This window comes from Leptodactylus fuscus, chromosome 1 (genome assembly GCF_031893055.1).
Source record: "Leptodactylus fuscus isolate aLepFus1 chromosome 1, aLepFus1.hap2, whole genome shotgun sequence".
NCBI lineage: Eukaryota > Metazoa > Chordata > Amphibia > Anura > Leptodactylidae > Leptodactylus > Leptodactylus fuscus.
Window position 1 is genome coordinate 134,241,803 of NC_134265.1, and position 19,245 is coordinate 134,261,047.

Here is a 19,245-nt window from a genome sequence, read left to right on the forward strand (position 1 = left end):
ACTGTTGCTATGGTTGTATAAGGGCGTGTTTCCATACTAAGAACAAGCCGGCTTCTTGAATGGCCCGCCCTTCGCTTGTACTTCTCCACTGTGATAGGCTGCTTCCTCTTTCGGCGAACCGTGACGTCAGAACGCTCGTGAGCAGATGCAGGCAGAACTGACAGGATTGGAGCATTGCTCACCGCCCATTCTTCGCTCCTATTGGATGAGCATGATAGTTGTCATAAGAGAGGGGCGTGGCTTGTCCAGCGCGCGTGGAGTGATTCTCTGTTCAAGATGGCGTCAGCGGGCAGCGGGGGAGGCCGGGTGTCTAGCGGTCGGGATCTTAACTGTGTCCCTGAGGTGGCGGATACCCTGGGGGCTGTTGCTAAGCAAGGGTGAGGCTGAGGGCTGCGCCGCGGTAGTGATGTGGTTATGTGCTGCAGATTACTAGTACTGTATATAGGGGGCATGTGCGGTCACATGTTCTCTTACTGTAGCATGTAGTATATGATGTCCTGCACATGGGCAGTGCAATGTGTTCTGCTGGCAGAGCGTGGCCAGACATGTGGGCCTGTGTCCTGAAGGCTGCCCATTTCTATACCGCACTTGTCTTGTCACTGGGGTTATTCTAGGGCTGCTTCTATGCTAATGCCTCATTATTAACTCAGCAGCCATTACTGTGTAGCAGCCTTATAGAGCTAAAGCATTGGTGCAAGAGGCGCTGTGGACTGGTGCTTGGCATATTCTTATTATATAAAGGGATAGCATTTTGCTGGGCTGTGTTGTCTTTATATGATTGTGGGGATCTGATGTTTGGGGTCCCCAGTGGTGCTGGTCATGGCCGCCTCGCTGCAGCCACCATGTTCACTTGAATGAAGCGTCACTGTATTTCTATACACGCTATGTGTCTGGGGCTAGAGAAAGCAAGTGAAGTGGGTCCCAAAGGTTGGGTCTCCATCATTTGTATCCTGTAGCATAGATATACCCCTTTAAAATGTATATTGAAACTACAAATTGCAAATTTAATCTATGTTCTGTCTCTGCAAACACTTGCAATGACCTGAAATAGCCCTCGGCTGGAATCTGAAGTCGGTAGTATGGGATAAATATTAGTGCAAAGTCCTGTGTTCATCTGGCGTAGAAGCTGCATCCAGTTTTTGCCTAAGATTCACCACTGGACTGGTTAGGGCTACATGGCAGCTGAGACAATGACCAAGATGAGACTCATGTCCTTGAGGTCCCATTCACTCACATTACTGAAGTTGCAGCCAAAGTCACTGTAACCCCAGCCTACCTCTACTGGGAAACAGCTAATGTAACTAGTTTACATACACTTGTCCATATAAATCTGTATGCAGATCTATGTTATTAATCTGACAGGGAAAATGTATAATGTAGTAGAATGGTATTCATCGCTGGTGATCATTATAGATTGCCTTCTGTGGATTGCTGGGCAGTGGGGATTCGTTGCCTATATACGATTTTGTACCTTGGGTGCGGTATAGTTGTGACCTAATTAACCCTTGAAGGTCCATATTATTCAATAATTGTGTTCCCTGACTTTTCCTGACCCTATGGCATCTTTCCTAGTTGTATACTTTTCATTCTCTTCCAGAATTCCTCAAGATCCTTCTTCAGGTGCCACTGCCTCTACATTGCTTCTGACTACTAATTTACCTTTATCTTCGTAGGAGACTCAATCACAATTTTTGCCTTAAATTGGTGGGCAAAAACGTCTGCCACACAGATTTATAGGCCGCCTCTTTCAGTTTTTTTAGTCAATGGGGTCCACCAGTCTCCACATGTAATGGCTATTTTAGAGGTCTGCCTGTCCATTGTTCTGGTCCCCCAACAGACCAATACAGTTGATAGCTGTCGCTAGTGTGAACATAGTATAAATGGTAGAGATGGAGTACGCCATGGTACAACTGCTGCCAAGTATTCCGTACTTAATCTATGCTATAAATCCTGCGCCGATCTATATGTGAGCTAAGCAGCTGTACTTTGGGTCATAGTGATTCTCAGCCAGAACTTTATTCATCACTGCTTTGTCTTGAAAATGGAGGATCCCCAGAAGTGGTGCTGAGCTACAGCCAATGATGGGTTAAGAAACATAGGCATTACACCAAACTTGATTCCTGTTTCTTACCATTGTATGATCAGTTTTCCAAACAATAAAAGTGTTTATAGAAGCCTGTAAAATTTTTATGGGTAGGCTTTCTGCTTGTTAGAGTGAAGGGTCTTTGGACTGTGCCTCATCAGCTCTTAAGATACATAGGTTTTTATTTTACTGTTACTGGCATATTAACCTTTAATCTTTCATATTTTTTACCTGAATTTTTTTAGGTTTGACTTCCTGTGCATGCCAATATTCCATCCTCGCTTTAAGAGAGAATTCCATCTGGAGCCCGCTAAGTCTCGATCTGGACCACAGACTCGCTCAGATCTACTCCTTTCAGGAAGAGGTAGATTATTGATCAACCCTCAGTATTCTCTTTGCATTAAGCAGCTTCAGGAGAACTTGCTTCACTATAATGTATAATATTAAACACCTCTGACAGACTCTTATGTCTAATGGGATCAGAAGATTGCTTGACAATTTTCTGAACACCCATACCAAGTAAAGGATGAGCTGTTCATAGATTTTAAAGTGGTTATCAACCCTTTACTATTACCATACTATGAATACTATTTCATATATCTTTATAATGTTTGGCTAGATTGCTCCATATTTATTGCATATACACAGGTTCAGAACCAAACTTTGCCTCTGCCACTTTATGGAGCTCTTGTGAATAAAGGGGTATTCTCACAGCAAAAATTATTTCATATAAAAGTACTTTGCAAAATATCATTGTCACCCATAGAAAGTAATTAGCAAAAGTGTATATGTGACTGTAAACCCAATGAAATCCCTTTTTCCCTTCTGCTGTTTGAGCACTGTTGCCAATGGATATGACCTGTAGTCCATCCTCATTCAGAACGGGTATATTCCATTGTTGACTTCCCTATAGCTGATTATTAGATTAGGGATAAAAGGTGGAGCAGTGCATGAATGACTTCTGTTAGGAAGAGTAGACGGAGTAAAGAGAGCGAGGTGCACCTGGGAAATGTGGTTTTCACTAGTCACATGCTGCATAATAATGACCACCCATTATGGCCATTGCAAGCTGAAAATATAACTGTGCTATGGGGGCAGATCTTGAAAGTGAAGCCACAGGTACAGTGCAGATGGTTTAATCTCCATGGGTGATCAAGTTTTAAAACAGAGTTAAATGTTGGGAAAACCACTATAATGCTTAGAACTTGGCAATAAAATATTATTCAGTGTTGTATTTATAGTAGAGAAAAACTGTAAAAAGATGTAAGAAATGAATGAGAACAAAAGTTTGGACCTAAATGTGGGCAATCCATTCTGGATTTGGTGTAGTTCCATTGCACTTGCAGTGTTGAAAATGTTAGATTTTTAATCTTTAGTAATATTACTATTATTATGTCCCAGATTGGAACACACTTATTGTTGGAAAGCTTTCCGAATGGATAGACGCCGATTCAGAAATACCATCAATCCGCAAAACTTCAGAAGCGGTAAGAACAAATGGTAATGAAGACAGCAGAAATTTAAAGGGTTGTCTGGGATAACTTGAAATTACTACACTACTGTAAACACCCTCCTACTTTCTAAATAACATCAATTATCAAAAATGAATAGTTACCCATATCCCTGGGATGGTCATGTGACTGCCTCAGGGACAATTTGCCATTACTCGGTGACGATCCGTTTCCGGAAACAGATCGTCACATGACACCCCCCCCCAGGGATGTGGGGAAATATACATTTTTGATAAATGATGTTATTTAGAAAGTAGGAGGGAGTTTACAGTAGTGCAGGAATTTTTAATTATTCTGGACAACCCCTTTAACTTTGACTCAAAATCTGCAAAGAAGCAGCTTTTCTGCAACGGGTGGCCTGTGGCTAAGGCTAAATCCTTTTTTTGCTGAGATTTTTTTAATTTAATTTAGAGCCAAAGTCTGGAGTGCATAAAACAAAAGGGAGAAATAGAAGTGCTTCCTATATATTTTCCATTCATTTTATAGCAATTGGCATTGGATCAAAAAATCTGCAACGAAAATAGCTGCTTTTCTGCAACTTGATGCCTCAGCGTTAGGCTGGGACTTCACGTGGCGAAACGCTGCAATTTGCCTATGGCGGAAATGCTACCGAAAAAAATTACGGCATTTTAAAGTCCGAGCAAAGTGAAGCTCATTTTGCAGTAAAAACAGTGCTGCGGACACACCACAATTTCCAAAACAGATGCGGTTTTGGAAATCACAGCTTGTCAGCTATACCTATGGAAACACTGGCAGTTTTCCCTTAGGTATAATTGAAACAAAGTCAGCAGAAGAAACCTCTGCGAACTTTGTCTATTCTGTCTGTTTTTTCCGCAGTGCTTTTTTGCTGTGGGACGCCGCATGGGGTCTAACTTCAAGGGGTTTTCTGGGTTGTTCAACTGATCGCATTTCCTTAGCATAATCATGTGAACATTGGAAGGGGTCCAACACCTGGGCCACTTCCAATCAGCTGTTTGTCTGCAGCCTCAAAACCAGTCACAACGCCATACATTTTACAGCAGCTATGCCTGGTATCACAGCACTAGAAAGGGACTGAGCAGTAAACAGGCCATGTGACCAATGATCATGACTTCACAGGGCCTGAAAAGTGGAAGGAGCACTTTACTCGCAGAGGTCCAAGATGTTAAATCCCAGTTGATGACTTATCCCTAAAGAATAAATCATCAGTTAATGAGCACTGAAAAACCCTTTTAAAGTTTTTCCATATTCGTTAGCCTTCCCTTAAAAGCCAATTAGACTTTGGAAAAGAAACTTCCTATGCATAGATAAACTTGCACTGGACTTCATTTCTTTGCCTTAGCATTAGAAATGAGTGAGTAGTATTCGATCAAATACCTCCCCGCCATAGATATGTGTGTAAGCGACCAAACTCCAAGGGGTTAAGAGCATCGCATATTTGATGCGCTTAACCCCTTGGTGTTCGGCCGCTTACACGCATACCTATGGCGGGGAGGTATTTGATCGAATCCTACTCACTCATCTCTAATTAGCATGTCATCTGTGCATCTATCTTCTCACAGAAACCTTATAAGCCTGGAAGTCCCCTTTAAGCTCACAACTGGATGTTCACCGTAAGACTGCCTTGCTATTTCACTGTATAGATAAATGTTCCTAATGTGTAAATATTAATATTGTAGGCTCTGCTGCAGGAGTTAAACTTCTCTGCTTATCTCGGCCTTCCTGCTTTTCTGATTCCAATTTCAAAAGAGGAAAACTCCAATTTGGCGCGGCTCCTCCTGAATCACATTCACACTGGTCACCACTCCACTATGGTAAGGTTACTTTGTTCATTGACTCCTTGCTCGGTTGTGAAAACTGGAGCTCAACTGATGTATTTTATTTTTATTTTTTGTTTAAATTCTGCTTTTAGTTCTGGATGAGAGTACCACTAATGGCTTCCAATGATCTGCGAGAAGACCTCATAGAAAATGAACCGACAGAGAATTGTGATGGTGAAGATAAAGATGGGGAAGAAAGGACATGGATTTGGTGAGAAGAGGAGAATGGGAATGAATTGGGCATGTTAGATTAATGGTGCTGATTGTTTCCTCAATTCTTCTTAGGTGGCATAATTTCAGGACACTTTGTGATTACAACAAGAAAATTGCTTTAGGTGAGAAGATTAATCTATGAATTATTAAATTCTGGTCTAAATATTGATGGGCTTGTAATCTTTTCTACTTACCTCCCATCAGCTATTGAAGTGGGTGCTGATCTGCCAGGTAGTAATGTGATAGACCGCTGGTTGGGTGAACCTATCAAGGCAGCTATACTGCCAACCAACATATTCCTTACCAACAAGAAAGGATTCCCAGTCCTGTCCAAACAACATCAGCGACTCATCTTTCGGCTGTTTAAGGTAATTTATTTACTGATGCTTTTGGATGTCAGCCTATTACATTGCTACTCTGTTTCCTGGAAAATAAGACACCCCCCCCCCCCCTTTCACCTCCTGGACTACCTACAACCGCTAAGGAAGCGCGGGCATGACTGCCAATTGTCTCCCGCTCCAGCCGCTGCATAAGAGATCCCCCGAAAATAAGACAGGTCATATATTTCTGAAGAGAATTTAATATAAGACACTGTCTTATTTTTGGGGAAACGGGTATGTTGCCTCAACTTACTCTTTCTTTTCTAGCTGGAGGTGCAGTTTGTGATTTCTGGGTCACATCATCACTCAGAGAAAGATTTCTGTTCGTATTTACAATATCTAGAATATTTAAGCCAGAATCGCCCTCCTCCAAATGCTTATGAGATGTTCGCAAAAGGATATGAGGATTATTTGCAGTCACCTCTGCAGGTAAGCAAGAATATATAGCCGTTAGACACAAAATATATTGAATAAGTGTTGGTATTGTTGCTTGTTCTTATATTGAAATGTGCCATCATTTTCTCTGCAGCCTCTGATGGATAATTTAGAATCTCAAACCTATGAAGTTTTTGAAAAAGATCCAGTAAAATATTCACAATACCAACAGGTACGGTTAATTAGGAATCTAGATGTAGGCTCTTACACTTGCATAGTAGGGAAGGTGCTTAACCCCTTAGTGACCAGCCTGTTTTGGACCTTAATGACCAAGCCAAATTTTTGAAATTTGCCCTGTGTGACTTTATCAATGAATAATTCTGTAACAGTATATTGCATCCAAGCGATTCTGATATTGTTTTTTCGTGACATGTTGTACTTTACTGAGAAGGTAAAATTAGACTGATATAACTTGTGTAAATTTATTAAAAAACTCACAAATGCTGAAAATTTTGAAAATTTTTCAATGTTTTCCATTTTTAGCTGCGATATCTCACATATACACAATAATACAGGGCAAAAAAGTTAGTAGTTATATATTTCCAAATGTTCCTTTTGTGTTTCAAGCATATTTGAGATAATTTTAGCATATTTGAGTAACTTAGACAATTTACAAGTTTATCAAGTTTATAAGCAAATTTTGGAAATTTTGAGTGTGTGATTTTTTCCTGTACCAAGCTATGTTTGCAGACAGGAATAGGTGGCATAATGACAAACTCCCATTAAATGACCCAATTTGGAAAACTAGACCCCTTCAGGTATTCTTTGAGGGGTATAGTGAGCATTTTGATCAAACAAATATTGTTTTGCAAGAATTATTACAAATGATGAAAAAAATTTCATTTTCTTCAAATATGTGTCATATTAAAGCCAGTTTTTTTCACACAACACATCAAAAAGAAGAAACACACCCCAAAATATATCACCCCACTTCTCCCGTGTTAAAAAATGTTCACTTTGTGGCCTTAGTCCTATATACGCACGTACAGTAGGGCCTAAGAGGTAGGGAGGGCCAAATGGATTTCAAAACACAAATTTTGCTTGCAGATATTTTATGTCCATTGCACATTCAAACAAGATTTGAGTTACCAAAGCAATTGAAAACACCCATAAATGACACCATTTTATAAACTAGACCCCTTAGGGTATTCATTGAGGGGTATAGAGAGTACTTTGACCCTATAAGTTTTGAGAAAATTTGCGTCAAACAAAAAAAATTTCATATTTTTTACACAAGTGTCATTTTATAGGCCGTTTTTTTTGCACATAACACAAGAAAATTAAGAAAAACACCCCAAAATAGATGACCCCATTTCTCCCGTGGTCAAAAATGTACACTTTGTGGCCTTAATCCCATGTACGGACGCACAGTAGGGCCCAAAAAGAAGGGAGCACCAACTGGATTTCAAGACACAATTTTTGCTTCTAAATGTTTCAGGCCCATTGCGCATTCAAACAAGATTTGAGTTACCAAAACAATTGAAAACCCCAATAAATGACACAATTTTATAAACTAGACCCCTTGAGGTATTCATTGAGGGGTATAGTAAGTATTTTGACCCCATAGGTTTTAAAAGAATTTGCGTCAAACAAAAAATTCTCATATTTTTTACACAAAAGAGTAATTTTAAAGGCAGTTTTTTTGCACATAACACATGAAAATGAAGAAAAACACCCCAAAATAGATGGCCCCATTTCTCCCGTGTTCAAAAATGTACACTTTGTGGCCTTAATTCTATGTACGGACGCACGGTAGGCCCCAAAAAGAAGGGATCACCAACTGGATTTCAAGACTCAAATTTTGCTTGCAGATATTTCAGGCCCATTGCACATTCAAACAAGATTTGAGATACCAAAACAATTGAAACCCCCCATAAATGACCCCATTTTATAAACTAGACCCCTTAAGGTATTCATTGAGGGGTATAGTGAACATTTTGACCCTATAGCCGTTTCACAGATTTTACTAACTTAGGGATGTGTAGGTTAAAAATTAGTAAAATGTCCCTTTATCCACAAAGTTTTCATTTTCACAAGGGTTTAAAGGAGAGAAAGCCCCCCACAGTTTGTTACACAATTTCTCCTGAACACGGCAATACCCAATATGTGGCCATAATCTGCTGTATGGGGACATGGTGGGGCTCAGAATGGAATGAGCGCTATTTGGATTTTGGAGGGCAGATGTTGCTGGAATAGTTTTCAGGTGCCATGTCGCATTTGCTGAACCCCTAAAGTACCAATACAATGGAAACCCCTCAAATGTGACTCCATTTTAAAAACTACACCCATCAAGGAATGTATCAAGGGGTATTATCATTTTGAGCCTAAAAATGCTTCCCAAAAATTAATGTACAAAATGAAAATTGCAATTTTTAAAGAAATATGCCATTTCGGTGCCCAATACCTTGCACCCACTTTGTGTTGTCAGAGACCTGCACTCCTAAAACTATTAAGGGGCCATCCCGAGGGTCAAAAAATTATATATGTGGGTGTAAACTGCCGCTTGGGCACACAGCAGGGCTCAGAAGAGAAGGAGCAGTGCGCTTTTTAGCTATTGGGGTACAGTGTTAGAGGGACTTTCGGGGCGCCATGTTGCTTTTGCAGAGCCCTGAAGGTGCCAGTAAACTGGAATTCGCCAAGAAGTGACCCCATTTTGTAGGGGAAATTTTAGGGTCTCGGCAAATATGACATGGTGTCCAAAAACCAACAATCTAAATCTGCACTCCAAAAGCACATAGCGCTCCTTCACATCTGCGCCCTGCTGTGTACCCAAATGGCGGTGTATGCCCACATGTATGACACTGGTGTACCCCGGATAACAGACTTAATGCCATATGTAGGTAGAAAGGCTGTTTGGACACAGCCGGGCACAGAAGGAAAGGAGCGCTATATTGGTTTTTGGAGCACAGTTTGGTTTTAGGACACCATGCCACTTTTGCAAAGCCCCTGAAGTGGAATCTGCAGACATCTCACCCCATTTTGGACACTACCCCACTGATGGCATTTATCAAGCGGTGTAGCGAGCATTTTAACCCTTGAGGGTTGCATTTATTTGGTTTCCAGAAATGAAATTGCGGCTGATAATGAGAAGTTAAAAATGAAGTTTTCCAGAGATTCGCCATTTCAGTATCTGATATGTTGTGCCCAACTTATGTCAGCAGAGATACACACTCCAAAAACTGTTAAGTGGGTATCCCGGGCATAACAGCTTTCAGAGCGTTCATCTCTGATACGAGTCGGACACAACATATTACGCACTGAAATGACCGATTCTTGGAAAAATTGTCATTTTCACTTCTCACAATCAGCTTTGTATTCATTTATGGATAATATGTTATAGCAACACTTGGGGGTTAAAAATGCTCTCTGTACCCCTGGATAAATCCTTCAGGGGTGTAGTTTCCAAAATAAGGTCACATATCAGGGGATTCCACTTTACTGGCGCTTCAGCTCTGCAAAAGTGTCATGGCATCCAAAAACCAAACCGTCTGCGCTCCAAAAACCCAATAACCCTTCTTTTCCCTTCTGTGTCCGGCTGTGCCCTAATATCAGTTTATACCCACATATGACATTACGTCCGTTATCCTGGGTACACCAGTGTCATGCATGTGTCATACATGTGGCATAAACTGCAGTTTGGGCGCACAGCAGGGCGCAGAAGGGAAGGAGCGCTATGCGACTTTTAGAGTACAGATTCAGATGTTTGGTATCCGGACGCCATGTCATGTTTATAGAGCCTATAACGTACCAGAAAACTGGATTCCCCAAAGGAGTCACCCCATTTTGAAAACTGCACCCCTGAAAGAATATATCAGGGGATGTAGTGAGTATTAGTACCCCGGACGTGATTGCAGAGGGGATGGCGAAGAGGGAATATATAAGCGGTGTGGAGGACATTGCAAACACCAAATTCCCTACTATGTCCCATGATTGGGGGAGTCACTCTGGGGTCACTTAGGGGGTCACTTCCGGTGTTTTTTCGCTCATAAGCTGTAAATCTGGGGTGTCCCCTGATATCCGCTTGCACAGCTTATATATTCCCTACCTGACGCAGCCAGTTGTATTCTAATGATTTGGCGATTTTGGGGTTGTTTGTCTTCACATTACTAGATGCTATATTTTCTTTATTCTTTTGGTGACGTGGCCATATAAGGGCTTGTTGTTTGCGGGATGAGATGCATTTTCTAATGACACCATTTTTGGGTGCCTACAACTTATTGAATACATTTTATTAACCCTTTTTTGCAGGATTTTTTAAAGAAAAATCAATCCTGGCATTGCATTCTACCTTTTAAATTTTTCGCCATGCAGCGTACAATATAAGTAACATGTTCCCTTTATTCTGCGGGTCGGTACGGTTACGGCGATACCTCATTTATAGTATTTTTTTTTTATGCGATACTAATTCTGTAGAATAAAAACACATTTAGGGACATAAATCAATGTTTTTTGCATCGCCATCTTCTGAGAAGCGTAACATTTTTATTTTTTGGTTGACAGTGTTGGTTGTGGGCTTATTTTTTGCGGGACAATGTGCGCTTTTTATTGGTACTGTTGTGGGGTGTATATGACTTTTTGATAGCATATTTTGTAAGGTGAGATGGCGAAAAATCACTACTTCCGGCGGGTTTTTTCCGGGTTTTTTTTTCGACGTTCACCATATACATTAAATATTGTTGGAGTTTTATTGTTCAGATTGTTACGGACGCGACGATACCAAATATGTATTGTTTTTATTAAGTTTTAGGTTTTTTTTAATATAATTCATTTTTTTATAGAAAAAAGGAAATTTTGGGGCTTTATAAGTTTATTCATTTTTATCAGACACTTTATTTATTTTTCACTTTTTATTTTTTACTTTTACACTTTTTACTTTAGGACACTTGGATTAGTGATGCTTTGATAAAAGCATCACTAATTCTCTATTAGACGCTGCAGGACACAGCTCTCAGTGTCTTGCAGCGTCTGGAGGAAGTCAGACGCAGGGGCTGCCTGCGTCTGACTTCCTCTTAAAGCGGCAGGATCAACCAGGTATTGGGGGTCTTTTGGAGCTTGGGGTCACTGGCCAGACCCCAGGCTCTATGTTAGAGACATCGGCACCCCTCGATCTCGCCGCGGGGGGTGCCGATTCGGCCGGCACCGTCACGGAACCGCTTCAGTTCCGTGATCATGTTTGATCACGGAACTGAAGGGGTTAAAACCCCCCGATCGGAGCCCCCTCCGATGGGGGGTAATGGAGCAGGGTCTTAGCTGTCAGATACAGCTAAGATCCGCTCCAATTACATCGGCACTGACAGGGAATCCTTCCCTGACTGCCCGACGTAATTTTACTATAGGGCAGTCAGGAAGGACCTGTCAGTGCCGACGTAATTTTACTATGGGCCGGTCGTTAAGGGGTTAAGGAAACACAGGGGACACAGCTATGATTTTTTTTTTTTTTAAATTTTTACACATCCTTGGCGGCCACAGTGGGCGCTCCAATTTATGGACAACCTCTTTAAGGGTAAGTTCAGACAGATTTTTGGACCGGAACCTGTGGCGGAGGCCGTCTCAGGATCCGGTCCAAAAACCGGGCAGCCGCGACTGAAAGCCAATGCACTGCGCCAGCATCGAGCCTCGCAGTCCGCTCCAGATTAGGCCCAATGAATGGGCCTAGTCCGGAGGAGGTTGTGTCTTTGGGCCAAATCGTGAGGCGAAACGGCCTGAAGAATGAGCACCTCGCTGCTTTTTCCGGGAGCCGAAAAAAGCGGGCTCCTTGAAAAAACTCCTGACCGGCTCCCATTGATTTCAATGGGAGCCCTCTTTTTGGTCATGATTTTGAGGCGAATACAGCCTCAAAATCCTGACCAAAAAACTCTGTGTGAACTTAGCCTTAAAGAAGGCAATGGTTATGGACCAGCCTCCTCACAGGAACAGGCAGAAGACAGCGCTTACCCAGATGGATTGAACAGACAACTTTATTGGTGTGCCAATAAATTATCGCGTCAATCAGGTTGTTGTGTTCCACACAACCAAGCCAGGTGAGCAGTCACTTGCTTAACTACCATTTGCCCATTGCCTCAGTGGTACTACACTAGGATCGGCTCGGTGCTTTGTTTTTTTTGTCGTTTTAACCTCTTTTAAGGGGTTCTCAAGGCCATATTTTTTTATGGCCACTTCAATGATCTACCCATACAGTGGCCTCTTCACTGGTCCCCCATGCTGTATGAGGAACAGTGATGGGGCCATTATATTGTGTGGGGGCAGTGACAGGGGTGAACATCCTGTGGGGGGGACATTAAAATGTGTGGGACATATTAAAGGGGTGGTTTGGGGTTAGTTATTTTCAGGGATAGGCTATAAATACTTGATCAGTAGGAGGCTGATAAATGGCTCCATCAGCTGTATGGAACCACTTCTGGCACCCGTTCTGTAAACAGAGTGCTAGAACTTATTTAAACTTTAAAAGGATTATCCATTTTTGCCTGGACAACCCCTTTAATGTCCCCATTTAATATAATGGCCCCATAAATGGTCCCCATACAGTATATGTGACCAGTGAAGGGGCTGTTGTATGGGGTGGGACTAGTGTATGGTGAAGGGGGCCACTGTTTGGAGTGGGGAGGGGTCAGGTGAGTTGGCCACTGTATGGGGAGGGGGGAAACAGGTTTTTCATTATTATTTTATTGAACTAGATATTTCTGCCTCTATTAGACACTTAAGGGCAGGTTCACATCTGTGCCCCAGTCTCCGCTTTCAGGTTTCCATCTTCTGCCCAAGAAACCGGACAGGAAACGTAAACCAGCAACCAGCAGTCACTTTTCAGACCCATTCATTTGAATGGGTTTGCAAAGTGTCTGCCTGTGAACGTTTTGTGCTCTCCGGGGCGAAACAGTTTTGTTTTCTTTTTTAAACCAGACACAAAATTGGACATGCAGGATTTTGTGTCCGGTTTAAAAAATAAAATAAAAAAAAAAAGGTTCGCCCCGGAGACCACAAAACACTTACAGGCGGACACTTAGAGCGCTTCTAGGCAGAACAGTCCTGTATTGCCAGTATATACACATCAACCTTAGTGTCCAAAATGCTAATACCCCTTTAACCTTTTACATTGGTGGACATTGTGTTTATTGATGCTGTATAGCTAAAACATTTTGCTTCTATTACAGGCAGTTTATAGATGTTTGATGGATAGGGTCCCAGAGGAAGAAAAGGAAACTAACACACAGTAGGTTTAATGTTATTTGTGCTCTTTTATGTTTTGATTCTACCTTCTTAGAGCAAATCCCTTTTACTGTGTTTTCAGGTCTGCAGCTCTTAGTCTGAGTTCACACTCTCCTCGAGTATTTTCCTTGTAAAAACCACAGCAGAAAACCTAAAGTGCTTTTTTCTGTAGTTTGTTGCGTTTTTCAAGCACTGGTCTTTTAGCAAATATTTTGATGCTGAAGCTACAGTAAGGGTCAGTTCACACGTGAAAACCGCCTAGCTTATTTGTGCGAGGTAAAAAACCTCGAGGAGTTTTTTTGACGCTGTTTTTTGCATTCCACGCGGTTTTTGACGAGGTTTTTGACGCGGTTTTCGCTAGCGGTTTTCGCTAGGGTTTTTTTTTCCTATATGTGCTATAGAAACTGCAGGCGAAAACCGCGCGGTTTTTTGCAAAAAAACGCGCGGTTTTGTGTGCAAAAAACCGCGCGGTTTTTTACCGCGCGGTTTTCGCCTCCCATTCACTTCTATGCAATTCTTCAGGCGTTTTCCGCCTGAAGAAAGGTCATGTCGCTTCTTCAGGCGGAAAACGCTAGGAGGAAAAAAAAAGCTAGTGGTCTACATAGACCACCATGTTAAAGGAGAGGTTTTTGAAGCGAATTCCGCTGTCAAAAACCTCCCCTTTGCCCACGTGTGAACTAGCCCTTAGATTGTGAACTGATAAAGAACAGTTTTTCGTTGCCTCCCATTGGAAGGGAAGGCAAACTGGGGTTTTTTTTTTTTTGTTTGCAGCTTTTGATGCAGAAAACACTACAGTTAACTTTAGAAGATGCAGTGTGAACCTAGACTAAGAAGTCATTATCCATAATTTGTGCTTTCTTTACATTTATTTTTTTATACAAAAGATAGGAAATAACTTGATTTATCAATGTCCCTTTCAAGTATTTCAGCCAGATTTTTTGTTTTTGTCTGAAAATTGTAGGATTTTGATGGTGCTCGGAGCAGGTCGGGGTCCTCTGGTCAATGCATCAATCAGAGCTGCCAAGCAAGCAAACCGTTTGATTAAAGTGTATGCGGTTGAGAAAAATCCTAATGCTGTAATTACGTGAGTGACAACCATTGAATCCTCTACTCATAATTTTAAAGCAGGCCACACACTTTAGCTACGGTAGCTCTTGTCTAAATACTCCTTTGGCTGTTAGCCAGCCCTCCCAAAATTTACCTCAACTGGCGAGAGAGCCACATTCACACACCCCTTCTTTTGTTTTTTGTTTTTTTCCTGAGAACACAATTATTAGGCATGTTTACATCTAAACACCCAATTTTCAACCAGCAGACTTGATAAGATAAGATGGCTGGCCAGTACCATAGAAGTCTGCAGGCTTGGCCAGCATTAATGTGTATGACCATCTTAAATATTGAGACTCGAAACTATGATTTTTCTTTTCTCCCCACTCAGGTTGGAAGGGTGGCGATATGAAGAATGGGGTAGTCAGGTGACTGTTGTGTCCAGTGATATGAGAGAATGGAACCCTCCTGAGAAAGCAGACATTATTGTTAGTGAGCTCTTGGGATCCTTTGGAGACAATGAATTGTCCCCGGAATGTCTGGATGGAGCTCAGCACTTTCTTAAAGGTTTTGTTTTACTTAGTTCCCTTACTCACACTGGGTAACCTATAGATATAACTGTAAGGCTGGATAATTTTGCCTCAAAGTAAAATCTCCAATATTATTTTCCAAGCCAATGGATGGGTCTCTATTTTAAAGTGGTTTTCACATAAACATATTTACGGTAAATTTGTAGACAAAAGTTTAAATGTTTTTGCAAATATAATTACCAATTTTGCAGAGTCTTAAAGATTTCCTCTTACGATCTAAATGGTGACTGTGTCTTGATTGGTTGCCAATGGAAATGACTATAAATGCAGGAACTTTCTATGATCTGAAACCCAGCCATGATGTTCTTATTGTGGTCAGGCTATCGTGTCATGCATGGTGCCATTGCCTGACAACCTGTGTACACAGTAATGAACTCATGGCTAGGTTCCAGCTAGGTTCCATTGGCAAGATCAAGACAAAACAGATTGTCACCACTAACATGGTTAGAGAGAATCTATGAAAAAAAATGTTTAATCATATTTAATTTTGTAGACAAGTTTTGTTTATTGGAAAGATCTTAAGTTGATTTAGCAAAAAAAAAAAAAATTAAAGTGAGCTGGCACAGTGACGCTAGGTTCACCCCTGCGTTCTGGTCTCCGTTATGTGGTTTCCGTCTTCTGCATGCAAGAAGACGGAAACCACAGACCTGGTCCGGCGGTGAGCGTTTTATACTCTCCACCGCAAAACTGTTTTTTTTAATCCGGACACAGAGTACTGCATGTCTGACTCTGTGTCCGGATTAAAAAACACAGTTTCGCGGTTTCTAATGGGTGAGAAAGACTCCTGCAGGTTTCCGTCTCCTGCTCTGTTTTATGCAGGAAACGGAAACCTGCAGAACGGACACCTGGGCGCAGATGTGAACGAGCCCTAAGATGTATATGATGCAGGTTTCCTTGACCTACCATCCTACTGTTGCCTACAATAAAGTGACTGTTAATCATAATGGCAAATTAATGAATTTAATTCCTTTAACTGTCCAGCCCTAGTATAAATTCAATGAGACTTTTAATTTTCTAACTCAAAATACTTTGTTTTAATTTTATTTTCCAATAAACACATTAGATTTTCCTTATTTTGGCAGAGGGTGGTGTCAGTATTCCAGGAGAGTATACATCTTACTTGGCCCCTATATCTTCCTCCAAACTTTACAATGAGGTGAGAGCATGCAGAGAAAAGGACAGAGATCCAGAGGTGAGTTTGAGTTTTATATATTTCTTTACTTTGTTTTTTTATAATGTATAGGCCATCTAGGGCAGTCGGCCACTTTTACACTTCTACCAGTTGAATGTTGTGGACAAGTCCTAAGAGTAGTTCAAATAAATGCACTTGTCCACCCATACTAAACTTAAGGGACAAAGTGTGATAAGGATGGGCACGTTCTGAAACCAAGTTAACCATGGCAAAAAAATATCCCCTTGAGGCTGCCACAGTGAAGACTTGTCCTTTTACTAGTTGTTTCACCCCAGTGTATGCAACCTTTACTTCAATATGTGTAATATTTCACTGTGTGAAAAGTGTATATATATTTTTTTTTTTATGAAGTCTTCCTGTCAGTCACTGTAGAATGTTGTTTTTTGCTGTGTAACAGGCTCAGTTTGAGATGCCATATGTTGTGAGACTACACAACTTCCACCAGCTCTCAGATCCCTTACCATGCTTCACTTTCCAACATCCAAATAAAGGTGAGATTTACTGTTAACTGGGATATGTATGTGTGCATTACCTGTCTGAGCTGCTCAAGGGGATTACATTGGAATTGGAGGTTTTTCCCACCTTTGACATTAATGGTTATTTTCAAAGGATGTTCCATGATTGTCAAATGGATGTGGAACTCACAAGCTATGAGGTTAGAGGGGGTCAACTGATGTGCTGGTGAACCAGCTGCCTAGTATGCATTGCATTGCTAGTGGCTTGTGCGTGTGACTTTTGGGCCATTTGGTGTACCTGCTACCACTCCACAAAGGTAATCCTAGTTTAAGGGACTGGAAAGAGCTTAACTTTTCATCCTATTTCAAAAAGTGCACCAGTCATTAGTTGAACCAGGCTTCGGTGCTCAGCATTTTTTTTTTTGTTCTTGGAAAAATTTTTTGATCTGGTTTTACAGAGAACTAGGTTTGTAGTTATGTATGTTTTACACTTAGATCATGCTTAAGTGCTTCTTATATATTTTATACATCATTTACTTTGGCTAGCTAGTAAATATATTTGGTGACCTCTGCTATATAGTAGTACATAAGCAGTATGGGCTCAGATCCTGTCAGAATGATGTATGTATATGTCTCTGTAGTGTTTATCTTTCCTGCTCATCCATACTGGTGCATCTTAGAGCTTACTGGTGCATCTTAGAGCTAGTACTGGTTTCTAGATAGAGATGTGTGTGTGTGTATATCTTTACATATACACACACACACAAACACACCCCTATGTGTAAAATATATATATATATATCTATTGCACATACATATATACATCTGTTGCCTGTGGATTATACTTGCTCTTTGAAGGAAATGCTGTGATGGCTTCTGTCAGATGTGCTGCTCTTTTCATACATTCGGATATCTTGTCTTCCTCCCAGATACTGTGATTGACAACAATCGTTACTGCTGTCTGAAGTATGACATAAAGCTGAATACTGTGCTGCATGGATTTGCGGGATACTTCCAGACAGTGCTTTATAAAGAAGTCACTCTAAGTCAGTGTTTAATGTTCACAGCATAATACACTGCTTTCAGAATGTTTTTACATATATTTATTTAGCCTGAATAAATAAATGACTTATTTCTTATCATCTACAGGTATTTGCCCAGCGACACATTCTCCAGGAATGTTTTCTTGGTTTCCCATTCTCTTTCCAATAAAGGTGAGTTTGTGATAAAAACTAAAGGGGATGTCCTACAATAGATACAAAGATACAAATGAGCTTTTATTAGCATTACCAAAGAATAGAATGTTTGGTGTTGCCAAATCAAAAAGAAGGTTGGGGGTGGTGGAGGGGGATGGGTACGGGTTCGTGGGTTGGGGATTGAGTGTCTTTAGGGTCTTCTTGTTTGGGTGTCGGTGGGTATGGGGTAGACAGGTGATTGGGGGGGGGGGCTTAGGGGGGTTTAATAGTCCATGGGGGGATGGATGGTTTGATAGTCCATGCGTCTCATCTTCCTCTTGTTTGGTGACAGCTGGACACGTATTGGGCAGCGATCTCCACAGTAGCCTCTTCTTCTCCCAGTAGGATGTAGAGTTTCCTCTTCTCGTCTGGGATGTGGGCAGAGAGTCTTTGGTAGTAGACGGCTCTCAGCTGAGTATTTGGTGCAGTGTAGCAGGAAGTGGGTCTCGTCTTCTAGGGCCCCCTGGTCACTTTTACTGAGCTGTTCTTTTTAAGACACCCCCCTTTTTACAGCCCACGCCTCTTATTTATATGCCGTTGTATGCTACAAAATCTTGGTTTTGTTTGTTCACATATTAGCAACCTTGTACACTTGGTGGTGACATATCCTTTAACCAATGGCAGTGTGAGACAGCTTGGAATAAAATTGATATGAGCAAGTTCACACTGATTAATTAAACTGACTTTCAAATAATTGGCCAGCCCTGATCTGACCATTGGGGACCCACAAGGTTTGCCTGTATCATAGTATTTTCTTTTTGTCTTGTACAGCAACCCATTCCTTTGCGGGAAGGAGAAACAGTATGCGTGCGGTTCTGGCGTTGTAACAATGGCAAGAAAGTCTGGTACGAGTGGGCTGTGACTTCTCCCATCTGCTCTGCAATTCATAATCCCACTGGTCGCTCCTACACCATTGGACTGTGACCATCTTGCAGGACTTTTACTATGTCTGATATTCTTTGCTGGTAGCAGACTGTTTATTACCGACATTGTCATGGTTAGAATGATGCTTCAAAATGAACCGCAAAGATTGTGGGGTATAGAGCCTTCCTGAAATCTTTAGTAAAACTTACATCGTTCCCACTTAGTTCTTTTTTTATTA

At 41.3% G+C, this 19,245-nt stretch overlaps 1 protein-coding gene across 1 annotated transcript; it reads left to right on the forward strand.

The window, feature by feature from the left end:
• The first annotated feature begins 249 nt into the window (after window positions 1–249).
• Window positions 250–19,245, forward strand: PRMT5 (protein arginine methyltransferase 5). Its single transcript, XM_075276696.1, has 17 exons — window positions 250–377; window positions 2,329–2,447; window positions 3,485–3,570; window positions 5,253–5,387; window positions 5,486–5,604; window positions 5,679–5,728; window positions 5,811–5,974; window positions 6,254–6,415; window positions 6,516–6,593; window positions 13,570–13,628; window positions 14,586–14,708; window positions 15,063–15,238; window positions 16,344–16,453; window positions 16,851–16,944; window positions 17,838–17,954; window positions 18,058–18,122; window positions 18,915–19,245. Exons 1-17 carry the CDS (start codon window positions 277–279, stop codon window positions 19,065–19,067), a joined length of 1,911 nt encoding a protein of 636 aa, XP_075132797.1. The 5' UTR covers window positions 250–276; the 3' UTR covers window positions 19,068–19,245.

What these genes read in the sequence shown, in the direction of transcription:
- PRMT5 (XM_075276696.1), top strand. Translation starts at nt 277, where the DNA reads ATGGCGTCAGCGGGCAGCGGGGGAGGCCGGGTGTCTAGCGGTCGGGAT. An exon ending in ATTTGCAGTCACCTCTGCAG is followed by an intron (nt 6,416 to 6,515) that starts GTAAGCAAGAAT and finishes TTTTCTCTGCAG; the next exon opens with CCTCTGATGGATAATTTAGA. An exon ending in TTATAAAGAAGTCACTCTAA is followed by an intron (nt 17,955 to 18,057) that starts GTCAGTGTTTAA and finishes TATCATCTACAG; the next exon opens with GTATTTGCCCAGCGACACAT.